The sequence below is a fragment of the Equus caballus genome, chromosome 28 (genome assembly GCF_041296265.1).
Source record: "Equus caballus isolate H_3958 breed thoroughbred chromosome 28, TB-T2T, whole genome shotgun sequence".
Taxonomy (NCBI): domain Eukaryota; kingdom Metazoa; phylum Chordata; class Mammalia; order Perissodactyla; family Equidae; genus Equus; species Equus caballus.
In genome coordinates this window covers 41822147-41836664 of record NC_091711.1, presented here as the reverse complement: position 1 = coordinate 41836664, position 14518 = coordinate 41822147, and the positions used below count along the sequence as shown (strand labels likewise).

The 14518-nt window shown below is 60.1% G+C and overlaps 1 protein-coding gene across 2 annotated transcripts in view; it reads right to left on the bottom strand.

The window, feature by feature from the left end:
- The window catches only part of CACNA1I (calcium voltage-gated channel subunit alpha1 I), a 114914-nt gene that overhangs the window by 93914 nt on the left and 6482 nt on the right, over positions 1-14518 (bottom strand). Inside the window, exon 2 of one of the 2 annotated variants that reach the window (XM_023631848.2) lies at positions 10411-10676. In XM_023631848.2, coding sequence (XP_023487616.2) covers positions 10411-10652 — 242 coding nt within the window. In that variant the 5' untranslated portion in view covers positions 10653-10676. The remainder of the gene's footprint in view (positions 1-10410; positions 10677-14518) is intronic. The other variant, XM_070254562.1, reaches the window with a different exon arrangement.

The window sequence follows — 14518 nt, the reverse complement described above, 5'->3', positions numbered from 1 at the left end:
ATGGGTGATGGATGGATGGATGAGTGGATAGGTAAATGGATGGATGGATGGGTAAATGGATAGATGGATGGATGGATGGACGGATGGGTAAATGGATGGATGGATGGGTGGTGGACAGATGGATGGGTGGTGGATGGATGGATGAGTGGATGGACGGATGGATGGGTGGTGGATGGATGGATGGATGAGTGGATGGATGGGTAGATGGACAGATGGATGGGTGGTGGATGGATGGATGGATGAGTGGATGGACAGATGGATGGGTGGTGGATGGATAGAAGGGTGGTGGATGGATGGATGGGTGGTGGAGGGATGGATGGGTGGATGGATGGGTAGATGGATGGATGGATGGGGGACAGCTGGTCGGGTGGCTGTATGGGAAGGTGGTTGGGAACGTGACACGTTAGTAGATGGCAGCTCCAGGATTTAAACTCAATTCTATGTGACCACAAGAAATGCTTCAGATTGGAACTTGGCACCGTCCTCTCTCCTCCTTCAGAGATCCCCACTCTCAGTCTCAGGCCTCCTCCTGGCAAGGCCAGGCCACACTGTTCCCGCACTTTCAGAGCTTCAAGAGCTCTCAGGGACCACCTAGGCCAGGCTTGCTCAGCCCCGTCACTACTGACATAGGGCCGGAGAGTTTTTCTGTTGTGGAAGCTGTCCTGTGCATCATGCAATACTCAGCTTCTATCCACTAGAAACCAGTAGCACACCTTCGCCAACCTGTGACAACCAAAACTGTCTCCAGATGTTGCCAAAGGTCCCCTCGGGGCAAAAACGCCCCCAACTGAAAATCACTGAGCTAGCCCAACCTCCCCCACAATTTCATGTTTCAGGAAACTGAGACCCAGAAAGGAGGAGGGACCTGCCTGAAGTCACCAAGCTTGCACTGGGCAGAGCTCAGACCGGACCTTGGGGAACACTGAGTCCACAATCATCTCCTCACTCGACATGGGGGCGGGACTGGGAGCCTCGCACCCCACTCTCTGGGAGGAGCCAGGTGCAGCCCTTGGTCACCTGCTCTCTCCACCTCCAACCTGGCTCTCTCCTGCAGCCCAACAACACAAGCCCTCGTGTTTGTACAGCACCTCAGAGCCAGCCAAGCCTTCTCCTCCTGCTTTCTCATAGAGATAGACACCGTCGCCCAGAGAGGTCAAGTTGTTTGCTCAGCATCCCACAGCAATGAGCACCAGTGTCAGGATTCGAACTGGGGGAGAGAAGAGGGAGACCAGAGGAGCAGAGCACGGCTCCCCAGGGCGGAAGGGATGGAAATGCACAACACAGCCCCACAGGAGAGCTGGAGAGAGATTAGCAGGAAGACATTCTGGCTGATTAAAAGGATATATCGATTTCTCTCGGAGGGAAACAAATGGGGCCGTTTGTCTCCCAACGGGATCGTGAGGTGGTCTGAGGGAGGCAGCAGGTCAAAGTTGGCTTCTGACACAGAAGCCGAAGCCCAGGCAGGATGGACGGGTGAAAATCCAATCATGTTTTAAATGCCCCAGGAGGGGGCTGACTCTTCATTAGCCAGCGGCCCTCTTTCTAATTCTCCTGCTGTATATCAACCACAACGAGACTTCCAGGCAGGGCTCACAGGCTCACAGGCCCCGGGCTCGCCCAAGCCCCACTGGGCCACTGCCTGGCTGGGCGGCCTGGACAGGCACTCTGCTTCTCTGGGCCTCGCCTGCCCAATGGGCAATCTCTAGAGCTGGCAGAGCTGCCAGGAAGACGAAACCCACCCAGCACATAGTAGGTCCTTAGCGAGCGCCCTCCCCACCTCAGTCTTCTCCTTTGCCTTCCAGAATCTAGACCCCAATGTCCTTCCATCCTCGGCCCCGACTCCTTTCCTCTCCCAGCCCACACTCCAGGCTGTTAGCAGCATCCCAGTGACCCCGGCTTGACCCGGGCCCTTGACCAGGCCATCCCCCTCCCCCACCCCCCCTTCAAAGTCTCTCCTGCCCTGGCTCCAGGGCCCCCGCCTTCAGCAGAGGCTCCTGCGGCATCCCCAGTCAGAGCAGGCTGCCTACTCCATCCTCCGCGCCCCCAAGGGCCCCTCTGCCCAGCCTTTACCCCATTTTGCTTCACAGGAGTAGGATTCAGGTGTGCATCTGCCTCCCCCATCAGGCTGGGGACTCCTCTGAATTTACCCACATCCCAGGCCTGCTAGACACCCATCAGCGACTCCCCGCGGCCCACAAGATCAAGAGCAGGCTCTAACCTGGCATTCCACTGTGGGCTGTCCAGCCCCTGCCTCACAGTGTTCCAGCCACACTAAACTCTTTACTGTTCTCTGCACTATTCCCTCTGCCTGGAACACCATCCCTCAACTGTCCTCCTGGAAAACTCCTACTCATGCATCAAGACCCAGACCAAATGCCCCCTCCTCCAGGAAGGCTTCACCAATGCCCCAGCCTGGGTCAGGAGCAGCTTCTGCACCTGCAGCTCTCTTTACACAGAAATCTCCGTGTGACAGTACCTGAGGTTGCCCTAGGGGTCAGGCTCTCCCTGGTCTGCCCTGTTGACCAATGAGAGTGCAGCTGCATCCACTCTGGCCGCCATGAGCATCCCCAGGGCCCAGGCTGATGCTGACTTTTACTTCTGAGAAAAACAACCTTCTCTACAGCAGATGGAGGGAAACGGACAATTTCCCAGACATATGTTGCTTCTCCCAGCAATACCCGCTGCCCGTCTGGCCCTTCCCATTAGGCCAGAGCTGGAGGGGGAGGGGACACCTTCCCAGCCGAGAGCAGGCCGGTGGGCGTAGTACGGGTCTGAGACCTGGAGTCCTGGGCCCAGTCTCCCCAGCTGTGCAACAAGGAGTTAGCACAGTCCCGGCTCTGCCACCTCATGGAGTGCTGAGAGGCCCCCAGAGGTCATGGCACGGGGGCGGAAGTACTTTGAGAACCGGACAGGGAGGAACAAGCCCCTCGGGCCAGGCCTGTGCTGGGGGCGGAGACCGAGGGTGCAGGGAGAGCCACAGCGCCCGCCCGGGGCCTCAGGCTGGTGCAGGAGATAAAGGGAGCAGCCAACAGGCCCCTGAGGCCCGAGGAAGCTTGTAGGCTGGGGAGGACTGATGCAGGGCTGAGGGGTGCAGAGAGGAAAACGCTGGGATCCAGGAAAACCTCCTGCAGGTGATGGCCGAGAGGTGGGGCCTGGGGGGCTGGCGGGAGGTGGAGCCACAGCCACGCCACGGGGAGAGGGCATCACGGGGGTGGCAAAGGCTGGGAGGAGGTGGGGGGGCATCAGGAGACAGCAGCAGCCTGCTTGGGCTTCAGACGAGAGTGCACGAAGGGACAGGGCAGGAGGGTGGCAGAAGACAGCCAGGGTGGGTGGCAGAGGCCTGAACCCTGGAGGAGTGACTCTTCTGGGAGGGACAGAGCACCACTCAAGGGTTTGAGTGAGGGAAGAATAAGCGAACAAATGAGAGAAGGCAGGCGGGGAAGGGAGGGGACAACGGCCCCTCCTGGGCACGCAGCACTCAAGACAGAAGACAAACTGCTCCCATGCGGGGGAGGGGGGGGCGCCCAGGAACCCCTGAGGAGGAAGGCAAGCGGGAGGAGAGAGTGGATCCAGAGGAGAGGGGACCACAGGGACCCACAGCTGTGGACTCCTGGCCGGGTGCTCTCTCCACTGTGCAGGGGAGGGGAGGCAGGGCAACCCCAGTGGCAGGTGGGTGGCAGGGGTGAGGTCCTGTTTAGACAGGAAGAGATGGAAGAACTCCACCCCGATGTGCCCAGTGGCCCAGCCAGAGGGAAAGGCTCAGGACAGGAGGGATGGAGGTTAGAGGAAGGGAGGACTTCCTGAGAGCCAGGAGCTCTCAGAAGGGTCCCAGAGGCCTTTATCCGGTGGCCCAAGGTCCCGTCTGGTGCAGCGGGATGGAGCGGCAGCATGCCCAGAGGCGGGCAGTGGACCAAACGGAGCAGGACAGCCAGGGGATGAGAGGGGTCCTCCTGCAGGCGAAGGTCCCATTTCTCCCCACCACGTCTGGGGCTCTGCAGGGGTCCTCCTCTCACTCCCTGCCTTCTCACCCTCCCACCCCCAGGGGCCAGCACGTGCCCACCCTTGCCGGCCACCTTCAGCCTCTCTCCCTGGCCCCCTGCCCAGCCCACAGGCCTCTCAGACCATCAACAGACACGGGGCCCAGTTGCCCGTCTGCCTTCAGGACGCTTGTCAGAGCCAAGGCCCCTCTGAGGCACAGCCCCAGCTGCTCCACCATCGGCCCCCGTGTGCCACTTGGCACTTAACAGTTTGCCCGGGAATTCTCACTGGACCCCCTGACATTCCCAACGGGAGGTCGCCATGGCCCCCATTTCACAGATGAGCAAATGGAGGCTCAGCGAAGGCCGAGGCCCCTCAGCCAAGAAACCTGGAGCAGGTCTTCATTCACGCCAACCAAGCCACAGTCCCCGGGGTCACCTCTGAGTCCTCTCACGCCAACACCAACCGCAGGGCAGCCACGCCTCCACGAGGACCCTCCCCTCCAGCCCCGCAGCACCCTGCCACCCCTGTTCCTCACCCCAACTGACAGGTGCTCACTCATGATGGTCTCCCGGCTGACGTCCCTCCAGGGGAGCCAGGGCGACCTCCCCTGCACAAAATGGCCACAGTCGTCCTCTGCCCTGCCTGGCATGCGGCACACACTCAGCAAAGGCTCACTAGACCATCTCACTGATGGGCGAGTGAACGACGGCTGAACGAGAGCCCATTTGCCCCCTTGACAAACACACGGAGCTCCACGACGAGGAGCCCAGTCTTGGCACCACAAGGCTACGGCAGAGGACCTGCGAGGCTGGGGTCTCGGCCAGCTGGACTTCAAAGCGAGAGTAAGCAGCGTCCCCGAGCCAGGCAGGGGACCAGAAGCAGACAGAAGTGGGGGAGGGGGGTAGGAGAGACCAGGACCCCAGCCGCAAAGGCACAGGGCACACGAGCCCACCCAGAAGGAACCCGAGCCCAGGCATCCCGCAGACGCCACTGAGTGGCTTCCTGGGCAGGAGGGCAGGCAAGAGGGTGCCCCAAGCAGCCCTTCCTGCCCTCGTGCCCGACTCTCCACATCCTGCAGACAGGGAGGCCGAGGGCAAGAGAGCGGGAGAGCGGGAGAGTGACTCGTCCAAGGTCACTGGCGGCTGGCGGCTCCTGCCTCCCAGCCCAGGCTGGCGCCCTCCCCGCTGCCCAGCAGAGAGGCAGCCTTCACAGCCCACTGGCTCCCACCACGCATGGCTGGCTGGCACCGCAGCAGAAGCGCTGGCTGGCTCCGGGGAGGCAGCAGCCAGGAGCAAGCCGGGAGGGGAGGGGGCTGCAAACTCCTCCAGGGGATGGCCCCAGGTGGGCCACAGCCAGGTGGCTGCCAAATGCAGATGCTGGAACTCAGGGAGACTGGCCGGCCACTGGGAACTGCGAAGCAAACCTCCCTGCCCCGGGAGCGGGGGGAACGTGGAGAATCAGGTGCTTCTCCAGGCTCCGCGGGCGGCAGCCATGTCCTGGATAAAAGCTGAGGCTGGCGATTCAGAGAAATCGAGGTTTGCATCCCAGCTTTACCACATCCTGGCTGTGCAACCAGATAAAAGTTACTCAACCTCTCTGAGCTTTACCTTCCTCACGTGTAAAATGGGGCTATGACAGCACCTAACTTCCGACAAGCACTTAGTGATAATGCAGGCAAAGCCATCAGCACAGTAAGTGCTGGCTCATTATTATCATCCCTGAGCACCTCACAGGTGCTTTACTGGAATCATCTCTAATCATCTTGAATAGTCCCATTATAGAGATGAGAAAGCTCAGGCTCAGGGAGCAGAGCCAGAGTGAGTACAGCCCACCACTGGCCCCTCTCCCACATGAGCCAGTTATGCTGCTGAGAAAGGCTCTCCATGTCCAATCTGGGTGGAAAACAGCTTTCCAGCTGATCTGTCATGCTGCCAGGGGTGCCCTGCTGGAGGATGCCATGATTGATTAGTAATGTCTCCAGGTGAGGGCATGGCCACCCACAGCATAACTGGCACAAATTTATCTAAATAACAGAGATTGAATCTGATTTTCCTTGGAACCAATGTCCTCTGAAGGCATTAGGCTCTATCTGAAGACGTGATGCCCAACATCTTATTGAATCTATCACGAGCAGAGTGTTTACTCGGCCCCACATGAGGGCCGCCTGCACATTCTGGGCACAGGTAATAAGAGTGATGACCGCCTGGGCGGCGGTTTTTCTAGCCCACAGAGCTCCCTTCTCACATGTGCCTTCTGCACTGCTTTGGGCTCCAGCGCAAGCCTGGGGAGGGAGAATTGCCACCCCCACCTGACAGGCGGGGAAACCGGGGCTCAGTATGCTTAAGAAACTGGCCCATGATCACACAGCAAACAAGAGGCAGAACCAGCCCCTGGGCCTGTCTGACTCATTTCCCCAGCCCTTTCCACGTGCCACACACCACGTGAGTCAAACAGCACGACCGATCCCCTGATATTTCAGACCCAGAGACCTCCCGGCTGACACCCCGCTGAAAGCGCAGGCTCAAGGCCCAGGAGAGACAGAGAGTGGTCTGACATTTGGGGGAGCGGACCTTTCCCGCCCCGGCTCTGGGCTCAGGGAGGGTCCCAGCAGCCTCTTCAGTGACTCAGGCAGTGACTCAGGGCCTAGATCTGGGCTAGGAGAGGAGCTGAGTCAGGAAGCACCGACCTCAAAGGGTAGCTGGCTCCGAGCCAGGGCCGCCCCAAACCAGACCCTCCCCCACGGCCCGGCCCTGCCCCCTCTGGGGCCGTGGGGCACCACAGCTGCTCCCACGAGCCCACCGTGATGCATACACGGCCGCCATTCCTTTGGGTTCTTGAAGAGGAGAAGAATCCTGCAGAGTCTGGAAACGTAAAGGGTCATTTATGGTCGTCACACTGTTTGAGGGACACTAACTACCCATATTTAATGACCAGGGACACCAAACACCCTGTAATGTACACGACAGCCTGGACCGCAGAATACTGTCACATCCAACACGCCAACAGGCTCCCGCTGAGGAGCACTGGGTGAGCGCTGCCCGCTCCCTGGGCTGCCCCCCAGAGAGGATGGGAGCGAGGGCAGTTTCTGGCCAGGGAAGAATCGTAGCGCCCTCAGCACCTGCTCAAAGACACCCACACACACTCCCCAAGCCCCTAAAGCCCAGCCGGAGTGCCCCACAGTCAAGCCTCTGCTCCAGGGGCCCCTGGAGACACCAGAGTCACCCACGGCCTGTGTTGGCAGCAACCTGCCTTGGCCCCTCCCGCTGACCTGACTCAGGCTATGTCATCTTAGCACCACACCATCCCAGGACCCAGCATCCCGGGACCCAGCATCCCGGGACCCAGCATCCCGCTGCAGCATCCCAGGACCCAGCATCCCGGGACCCAGCATCCCAGCGCAGCATCCCAGGACCCAGCATCCCAGGACCCAGCATCCCGGGACCCAGCATCCCAGTGCAGCATCCCAGGACCCAGCATCCCGGGTCCTCCACCTCCCAAACACACAGCACAGCCACCAAACTCAGACCATGTCCTCTTTGAAACACAGAACTTGACAGTCTATGAATCACAGAAGCTTGGAATTTTCGTGTCTCTGAGCTGTGAATCTGAACTTTGAACCCTTAGACTCAGTCACAGAAGTTTGGAATCTGAAAGCCCCAGAAGCTGATGCCTTTGAAGCTGCTCACGCTACAGTCATCAGATCTCGGTTCTAGAAGGCAGCCCAGCAGTCAGGCAGCCAGCTCGGGCTGAGGCCTGAGTCGCCTCCAGCCCTCAGCCCAGCCTCGGCAGCCTCTGGCCATGGGGCCTGGGGAGCACGATTGTTCTGAGCCGCTCCCAGCGTTGGGCAGTCCCTCCTGAGAGAGGCGGCTGAATTTAGCCCCACCCCCTCCCGTAAGTGGCTTCTGCACACTCCAGCCAAGGGCTCTCCCCAGACAGGCGAGGACCAGGCCCAGCTCTGCCCAGGATCCAGACCGCTTCCTCCCATCCTGAGCCAGCCCCACCGTTGCCCCCAACCCCAGGCTCTCACACGCCATGAAGGTGGAGGCCAGAGGGGTGATGGGGACAAAGGGCAGAGGACCCCAGGGACTCTGTTCGCCCAAGAGGCCAGAAATGTGGCAGCATGGAAGGGCGTCTGTGGGCTGCTCAGTCATCAGGCCCAGTGTGCCTGAGGTCAGGGTGTGGGCAAGTGTGGAAGGGCTGGAAGGGAGCATCTCCTCCACTCCTCCTTCACAGGTGAGGCACTGAGGCCCAGAGAGGGGATTGCCCAAAGCCACACACCTAGTTGACGGCAGACAGGGCTCAGACCGGCGCACCACTCAGGCTTCTCCATGACATGAGGGCTGGCTTTGCGCTGCTCCAGCCCAGCCAGACCTGCCAGAGCCTGTCAGAGGGTGAGGTGACCTCTGTCTCCAGCCCAGAGCAGTACTGACTATCTAGACCACATGAGGCTCAGAGAGGTGAAGTGACTTTCCCAAGGTCACACAGCACCCAAGTGGCAAAGCCAGAATCAACCCTTGTCCCACCCAGGCAAGGTCTCTGCGACATGGTTCCATGGTCTCCCTAGTCCCCTAGCTAGCCTTTCTCGCCTTCAAAAGCCCAAGCTTCCGCAGTGCCCCCTTCTCTGGCCTGGCCGCCCCCCAGTTCCCACACTGAAGGCCCCTAAGGTTTCCCCAGCATTTTGTACTAAAACTGCACCCATGGGTGGTGCCTGTGTGCCGCACCCCCTGGAGCTCCTCAGGGCAGACCAGCTCTGCTCCTCTGTCCTCCGTGATGCTAGGGCAGATGTCAGTGAGCGCTGGGTGAACTGACTGACTCAGCAGACCCTCTCGCCATGCCTGAGCCATCCCACAGACGGAGCGTCAGGGCTTTCGGTCCCCACCCAGCTAGGGCCCCGGCTCTGCACGCCACCCGCCTCAGCAGAGACCACCTAGTTTCCCCGGGTCATGGGGATCCGGGGCCATCGTCATTTCAGCCCCCTGCACAGTGGGGATGCCAGCAGGACTGCAGCCCCAGCCTCTCCGGGGGCCAGCCTCGCCACCCCAGCCTGCTCTGGCCATCCCAGGTGTCCATGGCCGGGCTTAGGCCCTATGCTGCAGGGCCTTGGGCACTGGCAGGGATGCTATTCTGCTTGGTGGGCCCCAAAATCCAGAGGCCACCCCAGCTGGGTCCCAAAGCCGCCTCTTCACCAGCCCCCGGCCACCGGCTCACCCCAGCGATCCCTTCCCACGTCACAGCTCAGGGGTCCTTCTGAAACACAGATCTCTCCACAATACGCCCCCGGGTCAACCTCACCAGGTCCCCGCTGCCCTGAGAACACAGGCCAGCTCCTCACCCGCCTACAAGGCCCTGCGAGATCCCCCCCAGTCCCTCCAGCCTCGCCCCTCCCTCTCCCACCCCAACCACACCCAACTGCCCTCCAGTCCTCCCTCCCGCAGCCCCTGCTCCTCTGCCCGCTGCCCTCTCCACCCGACACCCCTCATCGCCACAGACACGGCTCAGACATCGCCTCCGTGCACCCAGCAGACACTGAAGGGGCGTCTGCTGTGTGCCAGGCACTGCGCTGGCTGCTGGCGTCCAGCAGTGAACAAGACAGGTTCCATCTGTGTCCGGGTCACCTGACAGCACCCCTGGAGGTGGCAAATGTTAGATTCAGAACCCCACAACTAGATAGTGACAACTAACGGAGAGGCTGAGGGGGATTCTCGGAGGCTGCCCTGAGGAGGTGACGCTTAAGCAGTGATTTGAAGGCTACAACGTGAAGAGGGAAGGGAAAAGCATTTCAAAGGGAAGAGCATGTGAGAAGGCCCTGAGGCTTGGAAAGGCAGAGGCAGCAGAGTACTGGGAAGCGAGGCAGGGCCTGGGGGGCTGGGTTAGGACTTCGCTCCGCTCTTCCCGGGCAATGGGAAACAAAGCATCTTAAGCAGGGGTGACGTGAGCAGACTAGAAATGGCAGGTGGAAGCTGCTTGCTGCTGCCTTTGGCCCCAGACGGGGGCATGACAGAGAGAAGGAGGAGCAGGCAGCCTCGCCTCGCATGTGGGGACCAGCCACCTTCGGGTCCACACCCTCAGGCTCCCGTCAGGCTCTCATGGCCCCTGTGGTCACCGTCCATCAAATGGCTCAGTCACCAGGAGCTGGGCCACGGGCTTAACTCCGCATCCCCAGTCCTCGCTCAGACCTGGGGCTCACACCTGAGGGCCTTCTGAGCCAGCTGGCCACTGGACTGACCCCCACAGGCATCAGCGACTTCCAGAACATCTGCATCAGCAGGACACCTCGACCTCCATGCCCCGACATCTCCCCAAACCCACCCCCGGAGCTCACTCACCACCACTCAGCCCAGGCCTCAGAGGCAGGGGGGCAGGCAGGCTCCCTCGGGCACAGTGTGGCCCCGGGCACGTGCCCGACAGCCCAGGCGGCACAAAGGATATGGGTTACACACCATCTTGATGCACCAGTTCCGGGGGCTGGTGGTCTGTCGCAGGCAGAAGAAGGCCACGGGTGCCAGATCCGGGTGAGGGACATCCGGGTCAGCTCCATCCAGAGGCTCCTCCAGGCCTGGAGGGGAGGGAGGCGGGCTCTGGGGCCCTGGCTGCTCCGTGACTCCCGGCTCAGCCTCAGCCGGGGCTGCCGCTGCGGCAGAGGAGGAGGGCGGCGAGGAGCTCTCAGCCATGTCGCCGGCACTGAGCGGGGAGCCCTGGGGGAGAAAGAAAGGGGGCGCATGGCAGCAGGCCGGGCACCTGCTCCCCAACCCACTTCCCCCCACAAGGGGACAGCCCAGCCTCAGGCCCGGCAGGCCCCTCACTCTGACTCTGGCCACGAGGATTAGGAAAGAGCTGAGGGCCCAGCTGCACCCGTTCAGAATCCACTTCTAAGTGGGTGGTCCTGGGGCACGTCTGGTCAACCTTGTGGAGTTTGAGGCGATGAAAAGCGGGGAGAATAAAACCTCCTTAGGAAGTAGTTGTTATTAGTTTTTTTATGAGACTAGAGTTGTGTATTTATTGCTTCATCAAAGGTAAAGAAAACATGCAAGAAAAAAGGGAAAGTTACTGTAAAGACACATTATTGCCAGGATGATGCGCGTGTTACACAGGAGAGGTTGGGGGGGTTGGGGTACTATGGGACCAGATACCAGGGGACCTGGGCAAGCCAGGAGGAAATCAGGGCAGGCTTCCCTGAGGAAGTGATGCCTGAGCTAAGACCCGTAGTTGAGCCCAGGGACCCCCAACCCACTGCTTCATAAATCTGAGAACCCAAGGACCTGGGCCCTGATGGAGAAACGGAGGCCCAGAAGCAACAGGACAGACAAACAGCCAGGTAACTGCAGAGACAGAACTCCATCAGGACCGGCTTCCTGGGCATGTGACCTGTGCACCCACCGAGAGCCCCAGGCTCAGAAGGGCCCTACACTTGGTTTAATGCTCTGCTGTCACCAACTTGAAATTCTTAATAATTTTTGATCCGGGGCCCCACGTTTTCATTTTGCTCTGGGCCCCGCAAGTCCTGTAGCTGGTCCTGACTTCCACATCCTGGTCTTGTCTGGTGCTCACGACAACCCCAGGAGGGGTATTATACACATTTAGCAGATGGAGAAACTGAGGCCCAGAGAAGGGAGCAGCGTGCCAAGTGTAGAACTAGGGCGTGCTGAGAAGCCGGGATCCCAGCCCGGCCGTCCAGACTCAGTGCAGACTGCCTGTGGCCTCGCTAGGCCCCCCTACGGCCGGCCAATGATAGGGCAGGATAACAGCCCCTCCTCAAGGCTGGCCGCCTTCCCAGCGCATCCAAGAGGCCACCCAGCCCTGAATCCTCATCCCCTGGGGTCTCCTGGGCCCTGGAACCCTGCGGGGCCAGGCTGGGCAGTGGGAGCTGGGGACGAGGCCTGAGTCCCTGGCACTTGCCCTGCTGCCACGCAGCTGCTGAGCTGTCAGCTGAGCCGCCCAGAGCTGATGCGTTTGGACATTTCTCTGGCTTCCGGGGGCAATAGGCGGGAGTTGGCACCTCCCGCCACTCCGCCCGGCTGGTCAGGGAGGCAGTTTCTCCTGAGCTCGGGCCTTTGCTCTTGGTTCCGGAAAAACAGCCGTGGGCCTTACATAAGCTCCCAGGCACCTCGGCGCGCCACGTGGCAACCGCTGGGCTGAAACACGCCCTCGCCGAGGGGGCTCCAGGTCTGTCCACCGCAGTGCCAGCCTCAGAGCCCACCACTCTCTCCACTGGCCCCTCGCTCCCGCCAAACAGGACCCCCTCGGAGCCGAGAGCACCAGCGGCCTGCTCCAGGCTTCTCCTCACTCCATCCCCTCTCCTGGAACACTCTCTCACCCATCGCCCAGGCCCTGTGCGTCCAGGCCCTGACAGTTCATTAATTCATCCAACGCATATTTCCCGAGTACCTACTATGCACAGGCACTGGGCCAGCTCTGGGGCTCTGTTGGTGGACCAGCCAGGCTGGGCGCCAGCCCTATTCAACCAACACTCCAACAAGGGGGAGATACACGAGTCCATTAATTTCTCTCTCTGCGTTTCCACAGCCCTTATCGTCACCAAACATACTGTATAATTTATGTATTTCTGTCTTTTATGATTTAGCATCTGTCTTCCTGACCTGAAGGCTGGAAGAGAGCAGGGACTGTAGTCTGTGTCGTTCCCTGTTCTATCCCCCAGCGCCTGGAACAGCGCCTGGAAGGGACTAAGTGCCCAATAAATGTCTGTGGAATAAAAAGAGCTGGGAAGTAAATAAACAAGGGAGAAAGGTGGGAATGGGGAGAAGCCACCCTTCCTCCTCTAATGAAAGAGACATTTAAGATAAAAACAATCAGAATCAGGAGGCATCCGCCATGGAGGATCTGTGGGAAGGGCATGCCACGTAGAAGGAACAGCATGTGCAGAGACTGGGAGGCTGGAAGGAGCTGGGTGCGTTTAAGGAACAGAAGCGAGCAGTGTGACTGAGCCTGGGGCGGGGAGTGGGAGGAAGGGAGAGGCTTTGGCAGGGTCCGTTGTGAGCCTGCGGGAGGAGCCTGCATTTTACTCCAAGTGCAAGAGGAAGCCACGAGAGGGTTTAATGCAGGGATGGTGTGCTCCGGTCTGTGTTTGTAAGCCATCCCTCTGAGGCTGAAGGGAGAGCAGGTGGAGAGGCAGGGGCGGAGCAGGGAGGCCAGAAGGAGGCCGGAAGGATGGGTTGGCCTGGCCCAGGATGCCGGTGGAAGAGGAAAGAAGTGGGGGGTTGAGATATATTTTAGAGGCAGGAAAGCCTGGCCTTGCGTCTGCTCCATGCCACCCGCCCCACCCAGCCCCAACCCCCTACAGCCACGCAGATGGAAAGAGTGGCCATGGCTGGAACGCACAGGACCACTCAGCTCCTCACTCTTGGCTCTGTCCACTTGGTACCCATTCACTTTGTGCCTCACTCAGCCCTGTTTAAAGCTGTCACACTCTGTGGTTGTCTTTTGTCCTCACACCTCTCCCCGCTCACTGTGGGGCTCCTAGAGACCACGATGGCCAAGGCAACCGCCCCCAACCCCCTCCCCAGAGCCCACACAGCCTCCACCCTCTGACCTGCTCCCCCTTCTCACTTCCCTCTGTCCTGTGTCTGTAGCCCAGCTCCTGTCCTCAGTTCCCTATGTGCCAATGGCTGGAAGCTCCTGGGAGTGGCAGCTGGGCCCCCCTGGGCTCCAGCCTGTCTGCAGATGGAGCCTCATAGAGACGAGAGGACTTGCTTTAGGTGGCAGCCTTGGTGGATCCAAACTCAGGTCCACCTGACCCCAGAGTCTGAGCTGCCTCCTCTCTCAGGCACTCTGAGCATGGGCCCACCAGGCAGTGGTGTGGTAGCTGGACTGGCCTCCATGAGCAGGGGCATGAGTGGAAGCAGGACCTCACTGTCTGGAACACACTCCCCCACTCCTGACTCCACCAGCCTCCTGGAGCCTCAGTTTTCCTCTCTGTAAAGCTCAGCCCTCCTCCTGCCTCAGCAGGCCCTTGTGAAGAGGCAACGTGAGGTGGATGGGAAAGCTCTCTAGGACCCAGGAAGGTGGATGTCCAAGCATTCATGGGGCCAGCTGTGCCTTCCCCAGGGGCTGCCACCCCAGCCCTCTCTCTGTCATCACCACCGTTCACCATCACTATCATCACCACTGTCAGCATCACACCACCATCACCACCATCACTATCATCACTACACCACCAGCATCACACCACTGCCACCATCACCACCACCATCACCATCATCACACTGTCACCATCACCATTACCACCATCACCACCACCACCACCATAACCATCACCACCAGCATCACCACCACCATCATCACACTGTCACCATCACCATTACCACCATCACCACCACCACCACCACCATAACCATCACCACCACCATCACCACCACCATCATCACCACCATCACCATCATCACACCATCACCATCACCACCACCACCACCATCACCACCACCATCACCACCACCATCATCACCACCATCACCACCACCACCATCATCACCACCGTCACCATTACACCACCACCACCACCACCACCACCACCACCACCACC